Source organism: Phyllobates terribilis, unplaced genomic scaffold (assembly GCF_046119375.1).
Source record: "Phyllobates terribilis strain yellow unplaced genomic scaffold, ASM4611937v1 Scaffold_13__5_contigs__length_258822181, whole genome shotgun sequence".
Taxonomy (NCBI): Eukaryota; Metazoa; Chordata; class Amphibia; order Anura; family Dendrobatidae; genus Phyllobates; species Phyllobates terribilis.
In genome coordinates, this window is record NW_027362773.1 from 131,902,169 (window position 1) to 131,928,205 (window position 26,037).

General features: G+C 42.7%; 1 protein-coding gene across 1 annotated transcript in view; it reads right to left on the reverse strand.

Moving 5' to 3' along the window:
* Positions 1–2,608: 2,608 nt before the first annotated feature.
* The window catches only part of CHID1 (chitinase domain containing 1), a 560,444-nt gene continuing 537,015 nt past the window's right edge, over positions 2,609–26,037 (reverse strand). The window contains exons 11-13 of the mRNA XM_073658695.1: positions 16,225–16,305; positions 15,816–15,858; positions 2,609–5,208 (exon numbers count right to left, since the gene is read on the reverse strand). Of these exons, the coding sequence (XP_073514796.1) occupies positions 5,110–5,208; positions 15,816–15,858; positions 16,225–16,305 (223 nt within the window). The 3' untranslated portion in view covers positions 2,609–5,109. The remainder of the gene's footprint in view (positions 5,209–15,815; positions 15,859–16,224; positions 16,306–26,037) is intronic.

Here is a 26,037-nt window from a genome sequence, read left to right on the forward strand (position 1 = left end):
ATTAAACAGAAAGAAGAAAATCACATATTATTTAAATCAGAGTTGTGTTATTTGTTTTCTTTATTTTTAAATTTATTTATTTTTTGAAATTGTTCACACACCGATGACCAGAGTTTTTTTAGGTGTCGCTGCTACATTGCTGCGCAACACAAGTGAATGAGGTTGCATTGTGACCTCGAGCATACAGCAACTGTGACAAGAAAGTCACAAGAAGTCCAATTGCATCAGATTTTTAGGGTCGCGGTCACAGCTCCTCCGGAGTCACAATGGAACTCCACTCACTTGTGTTGCGTTGCGATGTAGCAGCGACACCTAGCGAACCTTGCTCGTGCAACTGGGGTTGAGGCCAAAATCTGTGTGTAACTCCAGCCTTACTGGGCAAGGGATTCATTGATAGATGACAAATGTATCGGAGCTCTTCACAAAGACAAATTTGACATCAATCAGCTCCTCTACTTTTTCTTGGTCTATATATATATAAAATGTATTCTTTTACAATCACATACCTGAGACATTCTCTTAAAAATCACTGCAAAGAAAAGCCTACACCAATGGAGATCCCAACTTCCAAAACCTGACCAACGTGACCCAAATGTCATATTGCATACAACTATATTGTAGTAAAATCCTAAAAAAAATAAGTGTTAGCTAAGAGAAATATAAAGCCCATCTGTAATCTTTCTAAGACAGTCACGTACCTATCTATGGTCACTGTCTTCATCGTACCTGGGACTCCCTGAAAATGGTATCTAGACATTCGATTGTCATCCAGTCACTCTTATCATGTTCATAACTTACCTCCTTGACTCAGCCGGTCTCAATAAACACTGGTTCTAGACATCGGATCATAAAATTATCTTGTACTGTAACATAGAATTACTATTATCAGACCATTATTGCATTTCAAAAGTTAAACTCCTTAGGCATTAGTGCTGTAGAAAACGATTGCTCAGCAGCAGAGGAGAAAAAAAAACAGCAGTGTAGCAAGGACACTGGCAGGGAGAATTACGATCCAAGTGGACCATCAATTCTAGCAGGGCCCGCCTGTACAAATTACACTACGTGCAGGGAATGTCTGAGCCTGCAGCAGGGAGAACCTATTCACACCTTGTGTTAGCATTCGATGACTACTGAGACATCGTTCTGCCGTTTGGGCAGGCACAAAGGAGTCCTCCAGCTTTAAAGTGTATCTATTATTCCAGAATAAACCGCTGTGAGCGGGTACATGAAGAATAGAATTTTTTTCTGGCCATTATGTGACTCAAATTCTATAGTTTTCACAAGTTGTTTTTTTTTTAACTTTGTATCCGAGCCTATGCATGGAGACTAGCTGCTTATGTCCTCTCTTATACATAGCACACAGAGACTGCTCTCCTCTTTAGCACACCCTCAGAAGCAGCAGCAACAAGATAGAACACTACTGAGCAGAGTAGCTGTGAATCAAGCTCTAAATGAGGTAAAACACTCTGTATAACTCCAGAAGCCTCTCCTTGCTCCTATCCTTTCTCCAAATATATCTATAAGCTGCAGCAGGTAACCATATCTCTCTGTGTATGGATTTCATGCTGTCAGAGACCATGTGTTATGATTGTGTAGCAAGTCACTAGGAAAAATAGGTACATTAAAAACTGCAACTGACCCTGCCGGTTCCAAACAGACTAGTGATCCTCACCCCGCAGTCCCTAGTGGTTCCTGCGTGAGCAGAGATATTCCTAACCACAGACTAGACAATGGCAACTCGGACCTATGCTGCCTAAAAACCCATCGAGCGCCTCACGTTCCTCCTGAAGAACCAGAGCGCAGAGCAGAGTGTAAATTACCTACAGAAGGAAAAGTGTGCTGAAAATAGAAAGAGATCCCAGAGTGAGTAAAACAAACCACAAAATACAAAAATAAAGGATTAAATAAGTATGCTGCCTATTTCCTAAAAAGAAACACAAGATAGGTGCAAGGTAAAGAACGTAAACAGCAGAGAGATAAACCCTAGCTGGTATTTCACTATCTGGCTTCAACTACAGCAGTATGGACATCCAAATGAGACTATCACCAGCAGGAAATACCAGCAGGGGGAAAGTAAAAATAAAGTAAGTATAAAGCCGCACCCGAAAGGTGATGGGGCAGACAAATGAATAAATAAAAACACCTGTTACCCCTAAAAGACTGAAGCAATAATTACAGAAACTAAACACCCGGAGAAAAGGTGTATCTACTGTGGCTTGGCAGACATTAAAGCCGACCACAAAGCACAGGCTCAAGGGTTCGAACCCAGACGCATGACAACATAATCAGTGAAGACAGCTGTAAAAGGGAAAAAAGTGGCTGAAACGTAGGGAAAAAGTAAAAATAACTCTTTAGGTAAATGCTGCATATCGCTGAGCTCATATATGTTTGATAGGTGCCTTCATTCTGTGCCTCAGTGATCTTCTATGTCGTTTTTCATCAAAAGGTGAGAACGCAGGAAAATGCAAACAATCCCCAAGATTTTCAAATAGAAAAGTGATCTATTATAGCATGTTTAATGTTATACATTACCTAATATCGTCCGGATCCCAGATGAGCAACTTCCTGTGATTAAAACTCTATTACAAAACAACACATTAACAGAATATTTCATTTATTCCCTTTTAATTTTAATTATGCAAATTATGTTCCAGAATAATAGCATTCCCAAAACAGATCAGCATTGTTTCCTTATATATTTATTAAAAAAGTTCTAGCTCAAAAGTTGCAACATTTATGAATCAAATTAAAAAAAAAATGTTGCTAGTTTGCATCAAAATAACTGTTTATTTCCTTGGAACTATGATAGGTTCACTTTAAACAAGAGTGAACCTGAGTAAGTCTATCATCAGGATATTAGACCTCTAACTAATAGGTTGTGAGTAAAGAGCCTTTAACCCTTAGTAAATCCTTACCTTGCTTGTAGAATTTTATTTTGACATCTTGGAAAACTCTAGCGTTTAAAGGGAATGTGCCATCAAAAATAAATTGTTTTTCAACAATTGAATATATGCAAAGTATTAATGTTTTAATTAAAAAAAATAACTTTTTTTTTTTTCAAAATGCAAAATATGAAAAATAATTAAAAAAGATTTGACATTTTCCACTTTTAGGCTGTGTGCCCACGTAGCGTTTTTCAAGCATTTATGCTGTGGAATTTCCGCAGCGTAAACGCTTGTGAAACGCTAGGTAATCCGCACCCCATGGTCCCCAAAAGGATTCCGCATGTTCTATGCACATGCTGCGGATTTTTCCGCAGCGTTTATGCTGCGTACAAAAATCCGCAGCATGTCATTTAATTTTGCGGAAGCGCAGCGGAACTCCCGCCATTGACTTGCATTGAGACGCACAGAAACCGAGACTGTACATTTTTACAAGCGGCTTCTATGCGTCTCTATGTGCGGATGGTACCCAGTTCTGGAGGAGAGGAGACTCTCATCCAGACCTGGGTACCATTCTACCTGTGAAAAAAGAATAAAATAACAAATAAAGTTTATACTCACCTGTCCGGCGTCTTCTCTCTGAATGCCAGCAGCGCTGAAGGACCTTCGGTGACGTCACAGTCATGTGACCGCAGGCCCTTCACCGCTCTGTCTCGCGATGTGCCGGCAGCCGGGAACCAGCCAGGAAGCAGCGCTGCAGCCACGCCGGGGCCTCGGGGGTGAGTATAGCTTTATTTGTTTTAATTTTTACGGTTCACACTGTATAAATCCATGCTGTTTGCATGGATTTATACAGTGTGACCTAGTTGTCAAGCACTTTCCAAGTGATGCTATCGCCTGGAAAGCGCTTGTCAATCTGCATGCGGAAACGCATGTGAACCCGCATGTGGATCCGCATGTATTCTGCAGGAAAACCGCATGCACAATCTGCATGCGTTTTTTTCTGCCAGGGAGATGCAGAAATGCTGCAGAAATTTTCTGCTTCATTTCTGCATCGTGGGCACATAGCCTTAAAGACTAGGGGGAGCAGCTGCTAAAATTTGCCATGAAAACCTAGTTCACTGCTAGCTCGCATTACGACTGCAGTAAAAGTGGGCGGTGTCTTAGTTGCAGAAGCAGGGGGTGGACACTGCACTACCAGCTTTGTGTCTCACTCCCTTTTCCCAACCCACCACTGACCTCCAACAAATAGGTCTCTCTTGGCTCAATGACTTGTCTCTACCGCCCGATTTTGAGCAGGCACCGTCATTACCTTGGGGACATCTTCTCAAAGAGGGCAGTGCATACGCAGTATGGCATTGTGAGAGCTGGACTATTGAGCTGCGCTGCCCCCTCTGATAGACGACACCAGAGCAATGACGACGCCTGTGCAAAATCTCACAGGCAGGGAAGGCAAGCCACTGAGAGAAGAGTGCCCTGTCTGTCAGAGACCGGAGGCCGGCAGTGGGTCGGGAAAAAGGGAGAGAGGCAAGAGAACTGGAAGTGCAGTGCCGGCCCCCTGCACTTCAATGCTGGATTTCTCTAAAATGAAAAATAAAATGCTACAAGTAAGGATTTATTAAGGATGAAAGGCTCTTTACTCACATGCCTTTAGTTAAGCGTCTTATATCCTGATGACAAGTTCACTTTAACATCAAAAGTGACGAAATTGAAAATAAGGCAGAAGTTCGACTAAGTATATCTGGTACAGGAAAGTCATTCTAAAATAAAAAAACTTAGAGTGGCTCAGAGCATCAATTTGCCCGTCCAATGCATAGTCGGCGTTGTGCAGAAGTTTAAGACTCTATATCTTACCAGGGACCCTTGACTAAAGCCTGAAGTTGCAGCATTCATCACTAGTCTACATATTCAAAGTAGTTTGTTATACAGAACTTCATGTGAAGTCATTGAGAACTACTTCCAGACTTCCTTTCAGGGAAAAAAAAAACATAACTTCATGGTTTGAAAGTTTTTTTTCAGCTATTTAAAGTCCCATCGAGAGGAAAAGTGCAGAAAGGTGAAGAAATAAAGAATTTAGAGATTACGCAGGGCACTAGGGACATCAAACCCCAAGTGCTGTGTGAACAGACCAAGGTATGAACTTCCAGCTTCGGTGTCATCTGTATTGCTTTTAATAAACAGGTCAGTCCCTGGTACAATCACAGCTTGTTATCCAATGCTTGCTAAATCATAAAAGGTCATAGAAATAGTCCAAGCCTTGTCCCAGCTCCCAGATGGAAATCCCAGTTCCCAGCTCCTTTGCAAGGTCCAGTCGAACCTGTATAGACTGATAGATTAAAAAGAATTACAGAAAAACTGGTATGAAGGGAGAATCATTGTTATACTACATTTTTGAGAATACTCTTTTTTTAAAAAAAACAGATTTTTGGGCCAAAAGAAAGTACAATATAAAATAGGCTGCTCAAAAAAAAGGAATCATTTAAAGAAGTTGTCAACTACTTTATTCCCCCCCCCCAAATGTATCCCCCCGGGGCCCCTAAGACTTCTTGTAAATACTTTATGTTGCTGATAATGCCTGTGAGCGGCGCTATCACTGGCCGCTCACAGGCATCACATGACCCCGCACTGACGTCACGACAAGTGAGGCGTGACTCAGCGCTGGGGTCCCCGCTGTGGCTGCTGGGTTGTGGGCGAGGTTACCCCCCCACATCACACCCGGCATCCACCGCGCGCTTTCCCAATGAATGGGGAGAGGCAGGGCGCACAGTGGATGCGGGGTGTGACGCGGGGGGGGGGGGGTAACCCCACCCACAGCCTGGCAATCCCCTGGAACCAGGAAGACAAAGACCCCCAGCTGCTGCCAGCACTTGTCGTGACATCAACAGATGTCAGAGCCGGCTGCAGCCGGGGGTCACGTGACGCCGCTCACAGGCATTATCAGCAACGTAAGGTATTTACAAGAAGTCTTAGGGGCCCCGGGGGGATACATGGGGGGGGGGATATAAAGTAGTGACAACCCCTTTAAATCACAGATCGGATCTTGATGAAAAAAAGATTCAAGTTGAAGATCTTAACAAATATAAAGCTCAATGAGAACAAAATGACGTATCACTAGTCAATGGGAACCAAAATCATCAACCGAGCACAGGATTCCTCATCAGCCTGGAAATCAAAGTAAAAGATTTAAATCACAGGTGTATTCAATTTTTGTAAATTTCATCATGGCAAATCACAGTGTGACTCAGTAATGAGCATGGCCCCCCATGTGCTGTATGCACTCCTGGCAGCGCCTGGCATCCTCCGGATGAGACGGCAGATGGTGTCCTGAGGATCTTCTAGACATGGATCAGTGAGCTCCTGGACAATCAGTGGTACTACTGTGAAGAGAACGGGATGCCAATGGAAAACCTGTCAATTCTAGTGTTCTCTGGCAAATGCCAATTGAGCTGCACAGTGCCTTGGGCGCTCATGGAGTCGGTTTTCCATGTTTGGTTAGAAACATGCAGACCAGTTGCCCACTGGAGGTCATTTTGTGGGGCTCTGACATTGCTTCTCATGTTCCTCCATGCACAAAGAAGTAGATACCAGTCCTGCCGCTGGGTTGATGCCCCTCGAATGTCTCTCCAGGTGTAACAACCTCTCATGCATCCTTTGTGCAAGGAGGAGCAGTGCCAGAGCCCTGCAAATTAACTCCAGCAGGCCACTAACATCCATGAGGGTGGTATGAGGGCCCGAAGTCCACAAGAGGGTGTTGTGTTTACAGCCCAACACCGTGCAGGAGAAAACACCAAGCTTGGCAGATTCCACATTGGTGCCCTGTGCTCTTCACGGATGAGAGTAGATTCACACTGAGCACATGTGACAGACGTGACAGAGTCTGGAGACGCCGTGGAGAGCGATCTGCTGCCTGCAACATCCTTCAGCATGACCGGTTTGGCAGTGGGTCAGTAATGGTGTGGGGTGGCATTTCTTTGGATGGCCGCACCGCCCTCCATGTGCTCGCCAGAGGTACCCTGACTGCTATTAGGTACCAGGGTGAGATCCTCAGACTCATTGTGAGACCATATGCTGGTGTGGTTGGCCCTGAGATCCTTCTGATGCATGACAATGCCAGACCTCATGTGGCTGGAGCGTGTCAGCAGTTCCTGCATGATGAAGGCATTGATGCTTTGGACTTTCCTGCCCGTTCCCCAGACCTGAATCCAATTGAGCACATCTGGGACATCAGGTCTCGCTCCATCCACCAACAGTTGCACCACAGACTGTCCAGGAGTTGAATCATAGAATCATAGAATCATAGAATGGTAGAGCTGGAAGGGACCTCCTGGGTCATCTGGTCCAACCCCCTGCTCAAAGCAGGATTCACTAGATCATCTCAGACAGATGTCTGTCCAGCCTCTGTTTGAAGACGTCCATTGAAGGGGAACTCACCACCTCTCGTGGCAGCCTGTTCCACTCATTAATCACCCTAACTGTCAAAAAGTTTTTTCTAATATCTAATCTGTGTCTCCTCCCATTTAGTTTCATCCCATTGCTTCTAGTCTTTCCTTGTGCAAATGAGAATAAAGATGATCCTTCTACAATGTGACAGCCCTTGACATATTTGTAGACAGCTATTAAGTCTCCTCTCAGTCTTCTTTTTTGCAAGCTAAACATTCCCAAATCCTGCAACCGTTCCTCATAGGACAGGGTTTGCAGACCAGTCACCATTCTGGTCGCTCTTCTCTGAACTTGCTCCAGTTTGTCTATGTCTTTTTTAAAATGTGGTGCCCAAAACTGTACACAGTATTCCAGATGAGGTCTGACCAAAGAGGAGTAAAGACCGATAATGACTTCACGTGATCTAGACTGTATGCTTCTGTTAATACATCCCAGAATTGTATTTGCCTTTTTTGCTGCTGCATCACACTGTTGACTCATGTTCAGTCTATGATCTATTAGTATACCTAAGTCTTTTTCACATGTACTGTTGCTTAGCTCTATTCCTCCCATTCTGTATATGCTTTTTTCATTTTTATTGCCCAGATGTAGTACTTTGCATTTTTCCCTGTTAAAAACCATTCTGTTGGTTGCTGCCCACTGCTCCAGTTTATTTAGGTCTTTTTGAATCCTCTCTCTCTCTTCTCTAGTATTAGCTATCCCTCCTAGCTTTGTGTCATCAGCAAATTTAATCAGTTTACCCTCAATTCCTTCATCTAAATCATTGATAAAGATGTTGAACAATACAGGTCCCAGGACGGAGCCCTGTGGTACCCCACTTGAGACATTCATCCAGCTGGATGTGAAGCCATTTACAACCACCCTTTGAGTCCGATCACTAAGCCAGTTATGAATCCACCTAACAGTTGCCTGGTCCATTGCATACTTGGTCATTTTTTCAATAAGGACGGTGTGAGATACTTTGTCAAATGCTTTGCTGAAGTCAAGATATACTATATCTACAGCATTTCCCCTGATCCACCCAGTCAGTGATTCTGTCATAGAAGGAAATTAAGTTAGTCTGACATGACTTGTTAGTTACAAACCCATGCTGACACTGGTTAATCACTTCATTCTTATCCATGTACTTACATACATGTTGTTTAATAATTTGTTCAAAGATCTTTCCTGGTATAGAAGTCAGTCTCACCGGCCTATAGTTCCCTGGGTCCACCTTCTTCCCCTTTTTGAAGATAGGAACAACATTTGCTCTTCTCCAGTCTTCTGGGACTTCTCCTGTTCTCCAAGAATTTTCAAAGATTATGGAGAGTGGTTCTAAAATTTCTTCTACGATCTCCTTCAGTACTCTGGGGTGTAATTCATCTGGACCTGGAGACTTGAACTCATTTATGTTAGCTAAATATTCCCTCACAATCTTTCTGTTTACAGATAACTTGGATTCCTCTATTCCTTTAAAAGGACAGTGAAGATCAGTTGATGTTACATTTTCTTTCTGAGAGAAAACCGATGCAAAATAGGAATTAAAAAGTTCGGCCTTCTCAACATCCTCTCTTACCATTTCTCCATTTTCATCCTGTAAAAATCCTATAGCATCTTTGACTTTTCTTTTACTTTTGACATACCCCCAAAATCCTTTTTATTGCTTTTGACATCTCTTGCCAGCCTTAATTCATTGTCAGCTTTAGCTAACCTGATACGTGCCCTGCAGGATCTGCAGACTGCATTATAATCTTCTTTAGATATGCCTCCCTCTTTCCATTTAATAAACATTTCTTTCTTTCTTTTTAGCATGTGTTTAAGTTCTGTGTTCATCCATCCTGGTTTCCTTAAATGCTTCCCATTCTTCCTACTTTTCGAGATTGTTAACGATTGTGCTTTGAGAATCTCATTTTTAAAAATTTCCCATCCTTCCTGGACATTTTTGTCCTTAAGGACATCCAGCCATTGGATCCCTCCTATTCTCTTTCTGAGTCTCTTAAAATCTGCCTTTCTAAAATCTAACCTTGAAGTTTGAGTCTTCACATGTCTTCCTCCTCTAGTTATCCAAAATTCTATAATAGCATGATCGCTGCCTCCTAGGGTCCCAGCCACCTTTACCTCCTCAACCATTTCCTCCCTGTTTATAAGGATTAGATCCAAAGTAGCAGATCCCCTTGTTTTCTCCCCTACCTTTTGGAAGATAAAGTTGTCAGCAAGAGAGGATAAGAATTTGCTTGACCTGTTAGTTTTACTTGAGAGAGATTCCCAACAAATGTCTGGATAGTTGAAATCTCCCATGACCACTACGTCATATTTTTTGGAGAACTTGGTCATTTGATACATAAAGAGTTCATCCATATCTTCAGCTTGCCCAGGTGGCCTGTAGTAAATGCCTACAATGGTGTCCTTTCCTTTGTTCTCTCCTTGTATTCTTACCCAAACAGTTTCCACAGAACTCCCAGTCTCTGAAGCTTCAATCTCTGTGCAGATATACGCTTTTCTAAAGGCCCCGTCACACTAAGCGATGCAGCAGCGATCCCGACAACGATACGACCTGTCAGGGATCGTTGCTGCATCGCTAATACATCGCTGGTGAGCTGTCAAACAGGCAGGCTCACCAGCGATGAGGGGAGCAGCGATATCGTGGAAAGAATCGTTCCACGATGTCCTGCTCCCGTTCCCAGCCTGCTGCTTAAGCAGGAGCAGGCTGGTAACTATGGTAAATATCGGGTTACTAAGTGCGCGTGTGCCCCTAGTAACCCGCTGTTTACCATGGATACCACTCTGCTACGGTGCGCTGGAGCCTCCGCTCACCGTAGCAGAGTGGTATCTATGGTAAACAGCGGGTTACTAAGTGCGCGCGTGCCCCTAGTAACCCGATATTTACCATGGTTACCAGCCAGATCGTTGGTCCCGCTGGTCACACACAGCGATGTGTGCTGGCCAGCGGGAGGCCAACGACCAAAAAATGGTCCAGGACACTTTGCAACGATCAGCGACCTCACAGCAGGGGCCTGATCGTTGCAAAGTGTCACACATAGCGACATCGCTGGTGAGGTCGCTGGTGAGTCACCAAAACCGTGACACAGCAGCGATCTCGCTAGCGATATCGCTTAGTGTGACGGGGCCTTAACATACAATGCAACACCTCCTCCTCGTTTATCAAGTCTGTTTCTTGCAAATAAGTTGTATCCTTTTAGGCTTGTATTCCAATCATGTGTATCGTCCCACCAAGTTTCAGTGATTCCAATGACATCATATTCCTTTTCCTGCATTAGTAGTTCCAATTCTCCTTGTTTGTTGCCCATGCTTTGTGCATTTGTACAAAAACATTTTAGTTTGTGATTGGTTTCTCTTCCTCCCATATTTTTATTATTTAGATTTTTTTGTCTTTGTTCTTCTTTTCCACTTCCAGTAGCAGAGATCTCAATAGTATTTGTCAGCTGTATGGCTTTTTCTGGCCTTTTGCTTCCCTTCCCACATTGTTCTAGTTTAAAGCTCTCCTGATGAGTGTAGCAAGGCGACTTCCAAATACATGTTTTCCAGTCTTCGTAAGGTGCACCCCATCTCTAGCAAGTAGTCCATCGTATAGGTAATTCATTCCGTGATCCAGAAATCCAAATCCTTGTTGACGACACCATCGACGTAGCCAGTTGTTCACCTGTAGAATCTTATTCCACCTCATTGTTCCATGGCCATCCACTGGGAGGATGGATGAGAAGACCACCTGCGCTCCCAATTCTTTCACTTTCTTGCCTAAGTCTTCAAAGTCACTGCAGATGGTTTCCAGGTCCTTTCCTGCGGTGTCATTTGTCCCCACATGTATTAGCAGGAATGGGTAGTGATCTGTAGGTCTGAAGAGTCTTGATATCCTGTCAGACACATCTTTAATTTTTGCTCCTGGAAGACAGCACATTTCTCTTGAGGTTATGTCTGGTCTGCAGATAGCGGCCTCTGTTCCTCTTAACAGGGAATCCCCCATGACCACCACTCTCCGTTTTTTCTTCACAACATTCTTCTTTCTCCATCCAGGAGGATTCTGAGGGCTTACAAGGTTATTCATTGCTGGCAAAGTCTTATTTTGCTGTATTTCTTCATGGTTCTCCTGCGTGAGAGCCTGGTACTGGTTCCTGAGCAGTATGGGTGCTGACTGCCTCTCAATCCTCCTGCTTCTGTGGGTCACATAGTTAGTAAAACCGAATAAAGACTTGCGTCCATCAAGTTCGACCTGTTAGTTCTGTAATTGCTAAAGTTGATCCAGAGGAGGGCAAAAACCCCAAATGATTTGGCCAATCTTCACCTGAGGAAAAATTCCCTCCCGACTCTGAAACCAGCAGTCAGAATAAATCCCTGTATCAACCTACTATTTTATTCTATTGTTAAGTATATACAGAAATCTGCCTGGTATCTAGAAAAGCATCCAGTCCCCGCTTGAACTGGTGTAGTGAATCCGACATTACCGTCTCCTCACTCAGTGAATTCCATATTCTCACTGCTCTTACCGTAAAGAACCCCTTCCTATGCTGGTGCTGAAACCTTTTCTCTTACAGTCTTAGTGAATGCCCTCTTGTTACCGTAATATCCCTCCTTTTGAACAAATCCCGGGCAAGGTCTCTATACTGTCCCCTAACATATTTGTACACATTTATTATGTCCCCCCTCAACCTTCTTTTCCAGGCTGAATAGTCCTAGTTTTGCCAACCTCTCTGGGTATTGCAGTCCCTCCATTCCCCTTATTAATTTTGTTGCCCTCCTTTGTACCTTTTCAAGCTCATTTATATCCTTTCTATATATTGGGGCCCATAACTGAGCACAGTATTCCAAGTGTGGTCTGACCAGTGCTTTGTACAGTGGAAGAACAATGTTCTCATCCTTTGCAGCTATACCTCTTCTGATACATCCCATTACCCTGTTTGCCCTTACAGCAGCGGCCTGACTTTGGGCACTCCAATTTAGTTTGCTATCAATCAAGATGCCCAAGTCCTTCTCCATCTCTGAATTCCCCAATGATTTCCCATTCAGTGAGTACTGGTGACTTCCATTTTTCCTTCCCATATGTATGACCTTACATTTCTCCTCGTTAAACCTCATTTGCCATTTAATGCTCCACCTACCCAGCTTATCCAAATCCCTCTGTAGGTCTGCACTGTCCTCTTTTGTATTAATTGTTTTACATAACTTTGTGTCATCTGCAAATATTGATATTTTACTATTTATCCCGTTGACTATGTCGTTAATAAAGATATTAAATAACATTGGGCCTAGTACAGACCCCTGTGGTACCCCACTAGTGACGCTTACCCAATCTGAGTATATTCCATTTATAACCACCCGCTGCCTTCTATCCTTTAGCCAGTTAGCTACCCACTTGCAGACATTTTCCCCCAGCCCCATCATTCTCATTTTGTATACCAACCTATTATGTGGCACGCTATCGAACGCTTTTGAGAAGTCGAGATACACGACATCCACTGGTTCCCCCTGATCTACTCGAGAGCTCACCTCCTCGTAGAAGTCAATCAGGTTTGTTTGGCAGGAGCGATTCCTCATGAATCCATGTTGGTTCGGGGTTAATAGATTATTAGCATCAAGATGCTCCATGATTGCCTCATTAATAAAGCCTTCAAAAATTTTGCCCACAACGGACGTCAGACTCACCGGCCGATAGTTTCCGGTGTTACTTTTCGCTCCCTTTTTGAATATTGGCACTACATTCGCCTGTCGCCAATCAAGTGGTACAGACCCAGTCTCAACAGAGTCCTTAAATATAAGATATAATGGTCTGTCTATCACATTACTTAGTTCCCTTAGTACCCGTGGGTGTATGCCATCAGGTCCTGGTGATTTGTTTATTTTAATGTTACTGAGGCGTTTCTGTACCCCAGCTTGGGTTAGATTTGTCATACTTAGTGGAGGATTAAGCTTGTCACTTCTCATTTCGCCTGTTAGTTCTTTTTCCTTTGTGAAAGTTGACGAAAAAAATTTATTTAATAGATTAGCTTTATCCTCATCTTTCTCTATGATTTTGCCTTCATCACTTTTTATCGGTCCAATATTATTCGATTTAATCCTTTTACTATTTATATACGTAAAGAACAGTTTGGGATTTGATCTACTTTCCCTAGCAATACGTCTCTCTGTTTCCTCCTTTGCTATTTTTATTTGTTTTTTGCAGGTTCTCGTTTTTTCCTTGTAACACATTAGTGCCTCCTTACTGTTTTCCTGTTTTAATCTCTTGAATGCCTCTTTTTTGCTATTTAACGCCCCTTTTACGTTCTTATTCAACCATATTGGTTTCCTCTTATTTCTGGCCCTTTTATTCCCATACGGTATATACCTCTCGCACTGAGTATTCAGTGGGTCACAGGCTTCCATTCCTCTGTTTCGTCAGGTGCAGTTCGAATTTCTTCTCTTTCTGAATCATGAAGAGATAATTCTGCTCTGTCTAAGAACTCTTCACCTTCCTTAATGATTTTCAAGGTAGTTAACCTCTCTTCTAGATTTCGCAACTTTTCCTCCAACAGGGACACAAGCTTGCATTTCTGGCATGTGAAGTTTGGCTTTTCCACTGGCAAGTCTGTGAACATGTAGCAGGATAAGCAGCTCACCAAATGGCTCCTGGACTCTTCCATGTTCTTATTGTTAATGTTCTGAAAACAGTGAAAAAAGCTTAAAGAAAAAGCGCGCGGTTTACCGATGTCCTCTTTTCAGCTCCAACAGCCAAAATCCAGTGTTCTTTGAGCTCGCGGAGACTCTTCACTTACCCCAAAATGCAGTGGGAATATGCAAATTATCTCCTCAGGACTCCTCCCCTGGTTGACTGACTCTTTAATCCAGGTCTGGGAGGAGATCCCTCAGGAGAACATCCGCCGGCTCATCAGGAGCATGCCCAGGCGTTGTAGGGAGGTCATACAGGCACGTGGAGGCCACACACAATACTGAGTATCATTTCCTTGTCTTGAGGCATTTCCACTGAAGTTGGATCAGCCTGTAATTTGATTTTACACTTTGATTTCGAGTATCATTCCAAATCCTGACCTCCATGGGATATTAATTTTGATTTACACTGATCATTTTTACGTTTTATGGTTCTCAACGCATTCCACTATGTAATCAATAAAGATTTGCATCTGGAATATTTCATTCAGTGATATCTAGGATCTGGTCTTTTAGTGTTCCCTTTATTTTTTTGAGCAGTGTATATGGGGACCATATGTTTTAGATGACTAGTCCAAGGCTGATCTCTGGCGGCTTGTCCCCACCCTACTCTCTTAGACTGACAAATCTCTCACATTACGTGTATATATGGAAAGAAGGGGAGCAAGGCAGGTAGAAGCCACCAGATATCTGCATTGCTACTCAGCTGAGATACATAATCCCCGGCAGACTCCCAGAGTATGTTTCCTGTGATACACCGCATGGTTTTTATATAAAAAAATAAGCATTAATACAGCCATTGTCTAATTCATGCTGCCCATGGTCCAGGCAGTATAAATTACATCACAGATTCTCTAAGCTTTCTCACCATAAATCAAATATTCTGAAAGACCAGCAACTTAGACCCTGTACTGCACACAACCATGTTATGGATCTGTACCAGTTATGTGTGGTGCATAAATGTAATCCTATGGCAATGTCCGTACCCTAGTGTAATAATGCTGCTTGTTGCGTTCTCTATCACCGTGCTTCCCAAAACCGTAATGCAAACCTCCAAATTGTTAGTGGGGCACAGTTGGTGGGACGTGTGCCAGCTGGAAGTGATGATATGCTCCACGGGCCGTGCCATGGTACTACCAATGTCTGGTTTTGGACTTAGAGCTTATTTCTACCAACTTCAATTGGAAAGAACATGAAGTCTTAGACTATCCGATACCTGATAATGGTATTTTTCAATGCAGATTGAACAATTTAAGCTGGGTATAGAGAGATCTGTGAGAAACATCTCTATGTGTACTGGTTACTGTATCAGTGGGTAAAAAAAAACAGCTTGAAAATATTTTGGCAACGTACATATAGATCTCAAAGTCGTGTATGGTACTGTGTGAACAAGGTCTTATAACTCATTTTCTCCCTTCATGCAATTCATTGCTGTGTTTTACAGCTTTAAAAAGTCTTTTCTGCTCATCCATTGGCATATCCATGGCAAGAACAGCAGCAGCAACAGACTTTCTCCTTCTGGTAAAAAGCTATGAATTAGAAGACCTGGCACGATTATATGGAAAGTGAACATACATGGCTTAGTGAACCTATGTAGACAGTGTCAGACTGAAGAACATTGGGCCCACCAGAGGATTTGATTCTGAGGGCCCACCTTTCTCCCCCACTCGAGCCCCACAGCAGCTGCAAGGTTTGCACTATGAACTCTCCTAAAGGAGAAGCCAGGGTCCACCAGAGGATTATCCGGTACTCTGGTGGGCTAGTCCAACCCTGTATGTAGATATGGATATTATAGCGGCCCCTCCTTCTCCCCTATAGACAGGTATGAGGCGGACAATGTACTTTTTGGTTCCTCACCTTCAGGGTTGGATAGAAGACTGCATGCTTTCCTCCTTTATTCCTGCAAAAAAAACAACATGTCTTAAGAAGCTGAACATTGCAGAGATTACAGTCTGGAAATATGACAGACATCCACTTTAGCTATGTTTGGTTAAACCTTTCCAGGGGGGGCAGACCCCATTTCTCTTTAACAATAAGCCTGGGTAATCTGATGATGGTTAAGAGCCATTTGTTCTACTTTTTGTGACAATTTTCCCGACATGAAATACAATCAGCCACTAAGCAGAGAAAATAACTATAAATTATTGCTGAGTGCCGGATAGTTCAGCATGATTTTGTTGGCCATGGTGGTCTACAGATTTGTGTCCTTTCCCTGTCCGCCCTGATCCATCCCATACAGAGCAGGATTGCCCCATGCGGTGCTCACTTTTTATACTCAAGGTAATGTTCGGCAATGTGCTGGTCCCACAGTATCTTCGGCTTATGCTCCTTCAGTATCTCAATGTACCTGTAGATGAAACAAGCGGTGGGGTTAATGCGGAGTCAGCTTAAAGGCAACAAATGTTTTTTTTTCCCTCATATATTCTACTTAACATAGAGATAATGGTCTCTGCAGCTCGGCGCTCGCTATCAGCTGTACGTTTCAAGAGAAATTAGTCGAGCATTGAAAGGATGGCATTAAACTTTACCTCAAATACCACCCAATAATTAGCTGCCGCTATGCTTGATTAATGAATGTTTCCTTTTCTAATAGATGAAAGCTTAAGGGCTCACTGAGAGGAGCGTGGTACCTGCTCCGATTCAATGAGCAGTAAGGCATGGCATTCAATTAGCCCTTATCGCACGACTATCAGACATGCAAGAGATTTAGGCCTTACAGTTACATTTTATCAATGTTCCGCTGTTCACCCAAATAAAAGAAGCTTAATCACTGGAGTCTCGTTATGGTGGTCCGTCTAGGGGCGCATTCACAGTACGTATAGCCACAGTGCGTATAGCCAGCACCTAAAAGGAGGAGGTCTCTGCTGACAGACACGGCTCTTGTAGAGCAATGATGATATGGTGGATTAGAGCCATGACGATCTGATGCATTAGAGCCATGACAATCTGGTGGATTAGTGCTATGATGATCTGGTGGATTAGAACCATGATGATCTGGTGGAGTAGAGCTATGAATATCTGGTGGAGTAGAGCAATTATGATCTGGTGGATTAGAGCTATAATGATCTGGTGGATTAGAGCTATAATGATCTGGTGGATTACCGCTATGATGACCTGGTGGATTAGCGCTATGATGATCTGGTAGATTAGAGCCATGACAATCTGGTGGATTAGTGCTATGATGATCTGGTGGATTAGAACCATGATGATCTGGTGGAGTAGAGCTATGAATATCTGGTGGAGTAGAGCAATTATGATCTGGTGGATTTAGAGCTATAATGATCTGGTGGATTAGAGCTATAATGATCTGGTGGATTAGAGCTATAATGATCTGGTGGATTACCGCTATGATGACCTGGTGGATTAGCGCTATGATGATCTGGTAGATTAGAGCTATAATGATGTAGTGGATTAGTGCTTTGATGATATGGTGTATTAGGACCACGATGACCTGGTGGATTAGAGCTATAATGATCTGGTGGATTAAAGCTATAATGATCTGGTGGATTAGAGCTATAATGATCTGGTGGATTACAGCTATAATGATCTGGTGGATTAGAGCTATAATGATCTGGTGGATTAGAGCTATAATGATCTGGTGGATTAGAGCTATAATGATCTGGTGGATTACCGCTATGATGACCTGGTGGATTAGCGCTATGATGATCTGGTAGATTAGAGCTATAATGATGTAGTGGATTAGTGCTTTGATGATCTGGTGTATTAGGACCACGATGACCTGGTGGATTAGAGCTATAATGATCTGGTGGATTAAAGCTATAATGATCTGGTGGATTAGAGCTATAATGATCTGGTGGATTAGAGCTATAATGATCTGGTGGATTAAAGCTATAATGATCTGGTGGATTAGAGCTATAATGATCTGGTGGATTAGAGCTATAATGATCTGGTGGATTAGAGCTATAATGATCTGGTGGATTAGAGATATAATGATCTGGTGGATTACCGCTATGATGACCTGGTGGATTAGCGCTATGATGATCTGGTAGATTAGAGCTATAATGATGTAGTGGATTAGTGCTTTGATGATCTGGTGTATTAGGACCACGATGACCTGGTGGATTAGAGCTATAATGATCTGGTGGATTAGAGCTATAATGATCTGGTGGATTAGAGCTATAATGATCTGGTGGATTAAAGCTATAATGATCTGGTGGATTAGAGCTATAATGATCTGGTGGATTAGAGCTATAATGATCTGGTGGATTAGAGCTATAATGATCTGGTGGATTAGAGCTATAATGATCTGGTGGATTACCGCTATGATGACCTGGTGGATTAGCGCTATGATGATCTGGTAGATTAGAGCTATAATGATGTAGTGGATTAGTGCTTTGATGATCTGGTGTATTAGGACCACGATGACCTGGTGGATTAGAGCTATAATGATCTGGTGGATTACCGCTATGATGACCTGGTGGATTAGCGCTATGATGATCTGGTAGATTAGAGCTATAATGATGTAGTGGATTAGTGCTTTGATGATCTGGTGTATTAGGACCACGATGACCTGGTGGATTAGAGCTATAATGATCTTGTGGATTAGAGCTATGATGATTTTGTAGATTAGCGCTATGATGATCTGGTGAATTAGAGCTATGATAATCTAGTGAATTAGAGCTATGATAATCTGATGGATTTTAGTTATGATGATCTGGTGAATTAGACCTATGATGATCTGGTGAATTAGAGCTATGATGATTTTGTGGATTAGTAAACGCTGTGGAATTAATTGAGCTATATAAGTGAGTAAAATAAATAAATTAGAGCTATGATGACCTGGTGGATTAGCGCTTTGATGACCTCGTGGATTAGTGCTATGATAATCTGGTGAATTAGAGCTATGATGATCTGGTAGATCAGAGCTATGATGATGTTGTGGATTACAGCTATGATGATGTTGTGGATTACAGCTATGATGATGTTGTGGATTACAGCTATGATGATCTTGTGAATTACAGCTATGATGATCTTGTGGATTACAGCTATGATATTTGATGGATTAGAGCGATGATGATCTGGTGGACTAGCGCTCTGATGGATCTGGTGGACTACAGCTATGATAATCAGGTGGATTACAGCTATGGTGATCTGGTGGACTATAGCTATGATAATGTGGTGTATTACAGCTATGGTGATCTGGTGGACTACAGCTATGATAATCTGGTGGATTACAGCTTTGATAATCTGGTGGACTATAGCTATGATGATCTGGTGAATTAGAGCTGTAGTGAAAGATAGGTTCTGGCATAATGGTGACCACTTCAAATCTAGATTCATTTTACAGATGCTCCTTGTTCTTACTTACATAGCACCATCATATTCCACAGGATCAAACCATAGATAAATATTAATTTATTTTACTTATTAACCATCATATTCCGCAACGCTTTACAGGCATCATCACCACTGTCCTCATTGGGGCTCACAATATAAATTCTTTATCAGTATGTCTCTTGAGTATGGGAGAAAACTGGAGAACCAAGAGGAAATTCATGCAAAAACGAGGAGAACATAGCAACAGATGTTGACTATGGTAGGATTTGAACTCAGGACTACAAGACTACAAGGCTAACCACTGAGCCACCGTGCTGAACCCTGCATTATTGCCTGTGTAAAAGTCATGATTATTTACTGGCCCCCTTTTTTTAGTGAGTCCCAGGACCTTAAACACCACTACCCTTTCTGCCATGTTTCCATGACATATAAGAAGCTTCTTAAATTCATAAATTCCCTTTGAATATTCCAATCTCTAAGACTACTGACACCTTTCAGGGGAGAGTGACGCTATGGACTAACAAATTTTTAAATAAAAAACAATTACAAAAGTGATTTTTAAGTTAAAACATATGCGTTTCATTAACCCTCTACCCAAGAGATGTAATTAGCCTTTAAAGTGGTTGTCACATCTGGGACATTTATGGCATATCTGTAGGACCTGCATCTATCTTGTGAAAAGAGCCCTTGTGCATGGTGTTAAGAATGGAGTGATGGGTGCACATGCTCATCAATTTTTGGGTCTTCCATAGAAATGGAGAGACTAGTATATGCATATACTATATGTCCCAGATACAGGTCCTAACATCTATTCAGTTGATATGACAAGTGTGACGCTGAGTCACTACTAACAGACAAACCATGAGACAGGGTAGTCAGGTGGTCGGAGGTCAGATATCAGAAGGGCTCGTAGTACAGATGAGTAAGACAAAGGCGTGGTCAGGTAACAGTCTGGGTTCCAAAGCCAGAAAAGTACGTCAAGACAAGGGAGTAAAACAAACGAATAATCAGAGGCCAAGTCCGGGGTCAGGTACTTGATGTCATTGAGCGTCAAGAGCAGGAGGGATAATCTACACGAATAGCCAAGACAAATCCTTTGTCTGGCAACAAGGTCAGAGAAAAGAGACACAGGGCTAAGCAAACATGCCTAACTTAAGCAAAGCTACAACTGACACTGACTACTAGCAGCTAACCAGCTAAATACTTTGCAAATGATTAAGGATGAGAGGTACCTGGGGAAGCGCCCGTAGGCTAGACCAGACTGAGTAGCAGGGCTGTCAATCACAATGCTGACAACCCAGCACACCCCAGCATCAGATTGGTTTGTCACTAACAAAACTGACAGTCCAGCACACTCCAGATCCCATAGGCCAGCTGAGCTGTCACTCTCAGCGTTCCTTGGTCACAGTCAATGTTGAAACCATTACAACATGGAGTTGTAATTATGAAAAAGGAGAAGAGCCACAGGTGAGAGGCCACTGAGATATTCATCTCTGGAGTCTAATATTGTGTATGGAGCTGCAGCTATCTACTGTACAAATAACATTGGCAAGAAGTGGGAAGTTGTAAATGAGGGTCTGCCTTATACTTGTAATAAAATAATAATTTCTCAGATTTTGTCTGCAGACTTTTTTTTTATCTAACCTTTCCCTCCGGACATATCTGATTTCTTTTTCACTTTGAAACCGCCTCTCAAATTGTCTTTGCAAAAGTAATTGAACATCCCTAAATGTCATTCTCAAGTTTTCTAAAGCAATATCTCACAATACAAATGTTGTGTTGCATCTGCGATCTGCTTGGGTCGTGGTATTCTCCCAAAATACATACATTCACTAGATAAATCTAAATAATTGTCTCTGCTCACTTTTCTATTAAAATTTATCCATCCTAGAAATGTCAGTCCAGTCTGACCTTAAAAAATCACCTCCACAAACGCCCAAGATAAAGTCTACACATAAGCCCTTGAGTTATCTTGGTCTTACAGATGCTACTATTCCTCAAGTGACAAGTGTCACAGGTCTATAGGAGATGTCTCCCATCTTTTCACAGACCGCGAATATACCGTAAATTATGTAGAAATCTTCTTTATAGCACATCCGTACTGATCCGACCACAGTCACTATCACATACTGTACAGTATATACGTTAGGTGAAAGTGAATGGAAATTAATAGCAGGGCTTCATTCTGTTCAGGAGTTTCCAGGAACACAATATTGAGAACTTATCCTTAGAATAGGCAATCAATATTAGATCAGTGGGGCGTCTGGCTCCCAGAAGACCCGCCGATCATATTCCCTTCATTATTTACCAGTCACACCTGCACAGAGCAATGTAGTCAGAGTTGTGAAGTCCGTAGAAATGTACAGACTCCAGCTCCAGATATAAAGATATTACATTTTGTATATGATTAATATTGTATCATTGATTTATTAAATACATAGCTTGTTGTATATTTAGTTTGAAGTGTTATTCCGATTTCAGAAAACCCCTTTCCCTTGGGTCTTTCCTCCCCCTCCCGGGACCAGCGCTGGTCTCCACTGCTGCTCACGATGTCTGTTATTGTCCGTCACATCGGCAGCTCTGCAGCCAAACAGGGAGCTCAGCAGTCAAATCTGGCAGAGCCGCTAAGCTCAGTTCCTGGCTGCAACGCTGTCCACATGACGGAAGCGCAGCAAATATTAATAGACAACGGAAGTAGCAGCAGAGACTTAGCGCTGGACCCAGGTAGGGTGAGTAAAGCAAAGTTTAATCTTTTAAAACAAACTGCATCCCAGGGACAGGATTTTTTCGAAACCAGAAAACCCCTTTAACAGGAATTCAGGAGGCAGAGTTTAGATATTTTAATCACATGTACAGTGGCATGTAAAAGTTTGGGCACCCCTGGTCAAAATTGCTGTTATTGTGAACAGTTAAGCAAGTTGAAGATGAAATGATCCCTGAAAGGCCTAAAGTTAAAGATGACACATTTCCTTAGTATTTTAGGCAAAAATATATATATTTTCATCTTTTCCAAATTTTAAACATTTCAGACCATAGGGTCCTTAGTCATTGCCTGGATCTATTCTGCTATCGATAGATAAATATTAATTAATTTTACTTATTAGGCATCATATTCTGCAGCGCTTTACAGACATCATCATCTCTGTCCTCATTGGGGCTGGGGCTCAAAATCTGTATTCCTTATCAGTATGTCTTTGAGGGTGGGAGAAAACTGGAGAACCCGGAGGAAACTCACGTAAACACGGGGAGATCATATAAACAGATTTTGGCCATGGTAAGATTTGAACCCAGGACGCCAGGACTGCAAGACCACAGTGCTAACAACTCAGCCACTGTGCTGCACCCTGCATTATTGCCTGTGTAAAAGTCGTGAAAATTTAGTAGGCCCCCTTTTTTTAGTGAGCCCTACGACCTTAACCACCACTACTCTTTCTGCCATGTTTCCATGACATGTCAGAAGCTTCTTAAGTTTATAAATTCCATTAAAAAGAATATTCAGATCTTTAACACCACTGACACCTTTTTTTGGGGGGTCTTTCATAGAAATGGAGAGACTAGTATATGCAAATACTATATGTCCTGGATACAGGTCTTAACATCTATCCAGTTGATATGACATGTGTGACGCTGAGTCACCTCTCACGGACAAACCATGAGACAGGGTAGTCAGGATGTCCGAGGTCAAATACCAGAAAGGAAAATGAGCCAATGTAAAAGTTTGGGCACCCTGCATGGTTAGTTACTAGTAGCACCCCCTTTTGAAAGTATCACAGCTTGTAAAGGCTTTTTGTAGCCAGCCAAGAGTCTTTCTATTCTTGTTTGGAGGATTTTCATCCATTCTTCCTTGGAAAATTCTTCCAGTTCTGTGAGATTCCTGGGTCATCTTGCATGCACTGCAATTTTGAGGTCTAGCCACAGATTTTCAATGATGTTCAGATCAGGGGACTGTGAGGGCCATTGTAAAACCTTCAGTTGCGCCTTTTGAGGTAGTCTATTGTGGATCTTGATGTTTGTTTAGGATCATTATCTATTTGTAGAAGCCATCCTCTTTTCAACTTCAGCTTTTTACAGAGGGTGTTATATTTGCATCAAGAATTTGATGAAATTTCATTGAATCCATTCTTCCCTCTACCCGTGAAATGTTCCCTGTGCCATTGGCGGCAACACAACCCCAAAGTGTGATTAATCCACCCCCATGCTTAATGGTTGGCAAGATGTTCTTTTTCTGAAATTATGCGCCCTTTTTTTTCCATACATACCTTTGATCATTGTGGCCAAAGAGTTCTATTTTAACCTTGTCAGTCTACAGGACTTGTTTCCAATATGCATCAGGCTTGTTTAGATGTTCTTTTGCATACTTCTGACCCTGAATTTTATGGTGAGGACGCAGGAAAGGTTTGCTTCTGATGACTATTCCATGAAGGCCATATTTGTGCAGGTGTCTCTGAACAGTAGAACAATGTACCACAACTCCAGAGTCTGCTAAATTTTTCTGAAGGTCTTATGCCCTCAAGCGGGGGTTCTGATTTGCCTCTATAGCAATCCTACGAGCAGCTCTCACTGAAATTTTCTTTCAGACCTTATCTTGACCTCCACTGTTTCTGTTAACTGCCATTTCTTAATTACATTTCGAACTGAGGAAAGGGAAACTTGAAACCGCTTTGCTATCTTCTTATAGCCTTTTCGTGCTTTGTGGGCCTCCACCATTTTCATTTTCAGAGTGCTAGGCATCTGGCTAGAAGAATCCATGGCTGCTGTTTTTTGGTACAAGGTTAGAGGAGGCTGGGTTTATATAAAGCTGGAAAATTTGCATCACCTGGCCTTTCCTAACAATAATATTGAACAAGCCATAACCCTAACAGGCTAATTAAGGTCTGAAACCTTGGTCAAAGTTATCTGAGCACACATATCTCCAATAGTGTCAAAACTTTTGCATTGGCCCATTTTCCGTTTTGTAATTTCTAAAATTAAAAAAATGACAATATACACTGCTCAAAAAAATAAAGGGAACAATCAAATAACACATCCTAGATCTGAATGAATGAAATATTCTCATTGAATACTTTGTTCTGTACAAGTTGAATGTGACAACAAAATCACACAAAAATAATCAGTGGAAATCAAATTTATTAACCAATGGAGGCCTGGATTTGGAGTCACCGCCAAAATTAAAGTGGAAAAACAGACTACAGGCTGATCCAACTTTGATGTAAAGTCCTTAAAACAAGTTAAAATGAGGCTCAGTATTGTGTGTGGCCTCCACGTGCCTGTATGACCTCCCTACAACGCCTGGGCATGCTCCTGATGAGGTTGCGGATGGTCTCCTTTGGGATCTCCTCCCAGACCAGGACTAAAGCATCCGCCAACTCCTGGACAGTCTGTGGTGCAACGTGACGTTAGTGGATGGAGCGAGACATGATGTCCCAGATGTGCTCAATCGGATTCAGGTCTGGGGAACGGGCCGGCCAGTCCATAGCTTCAATGCCTTCATCTTGCAGGAACTGCTGACACACTCCAGCCACATGAGGTCTGGCATTGTCCTGCATTAGGAGGAACCCAGGGCCAACCGCACCAGCATATGGTCTCACAAGGGGACTGAGGATCTCATCTCGGTACATAATAGCAGTCAGGCTACCTCTGGCGAGCACATGGAGGGCTGTGCGGCCCTCCAAAGAAATGCCACCCCACACCATTACTGACCCACTGCCAAACCGATCATGCTGAAGGATGTTGCAGGCAGCAGATTGCTCTCCACGGCGTCTCCAGACTCTGTCACATCTGTCACGTGCTCAGTGTGAACCTGCTTTCATCTGTGAAGAGCACAGGGCGCCAGTGGCGACTTTGCCAATCCTGGTGTTCTGTGGCAAATGCCAAGCATCCTGCACAGTGTTGGGCTGTGAGCACAACCCCCATCTGTGGACGTCGGGCCCTCATACCACCCTCATGGAGTCGGTTTCTAACCGTTTGTGCAGACACATGCACATTTGTGGCCGGCGGGAGGTCATTTTGCAGGGCTCTGGCAGTGCTCCTCCTGTTCCTCTTTGCACAAAGGCGGAGGTAGTGTTCCTGCTGCTGGGTTGTTGCCCTCATACGGCCCCCTCCTTGTCTCCTGGTGTACTGGCCTGTCTCCTAGTAGCGCCTCCAGCCTCAGGACACTACGCTGACAGACACAGCAAACCTTCTTGCCACAGCTCGCATTGATGTGCCATCCTGGATGAGCTGCACTACCTGAGCAACTTCTGTGGGTTGTAGAGTTTGTCTCACGCTACCACGAGTGTGAAAGCACAACCAACATTCAAAAGTGACAAAAACATCAGCCAGAAAGCATTGGTACTGAGATATGGTCTGTGGTCCCCACCTGCAGAACCACTCCTTTATTGAGGGTGTCTTGATAATTGCCAATAATTTCCATCTATTGTCTATTCCATTTGCACAACAGCATGTGAAATTGATTGTCAATCAGTGTTACTTCCTAAGTGGACAGTTTGATGTCACAGAAGTTTGATTTACTTGGAGTTATATTCTGTTATTTAAGTGTTCCCTTTATTTTTTTGAGCAGTGTATATCTTTTTTTGCTTAAAATACAAAGGAAATGTGTCATCTTTAGCTTCTTTTTCTTCTTTTATTTTATTTATATAGTGCCAACATATTCCGCAGCGCTTTACAATTCAAACAATTTTACAGACGTTATGGGCACTGTCCCCATTGGGGCTCACAATCTACATTCTCTATCAGTATGTCTTTGGAGTGTGGGAGGAAACCGGAGAACAGGGAGGAAACC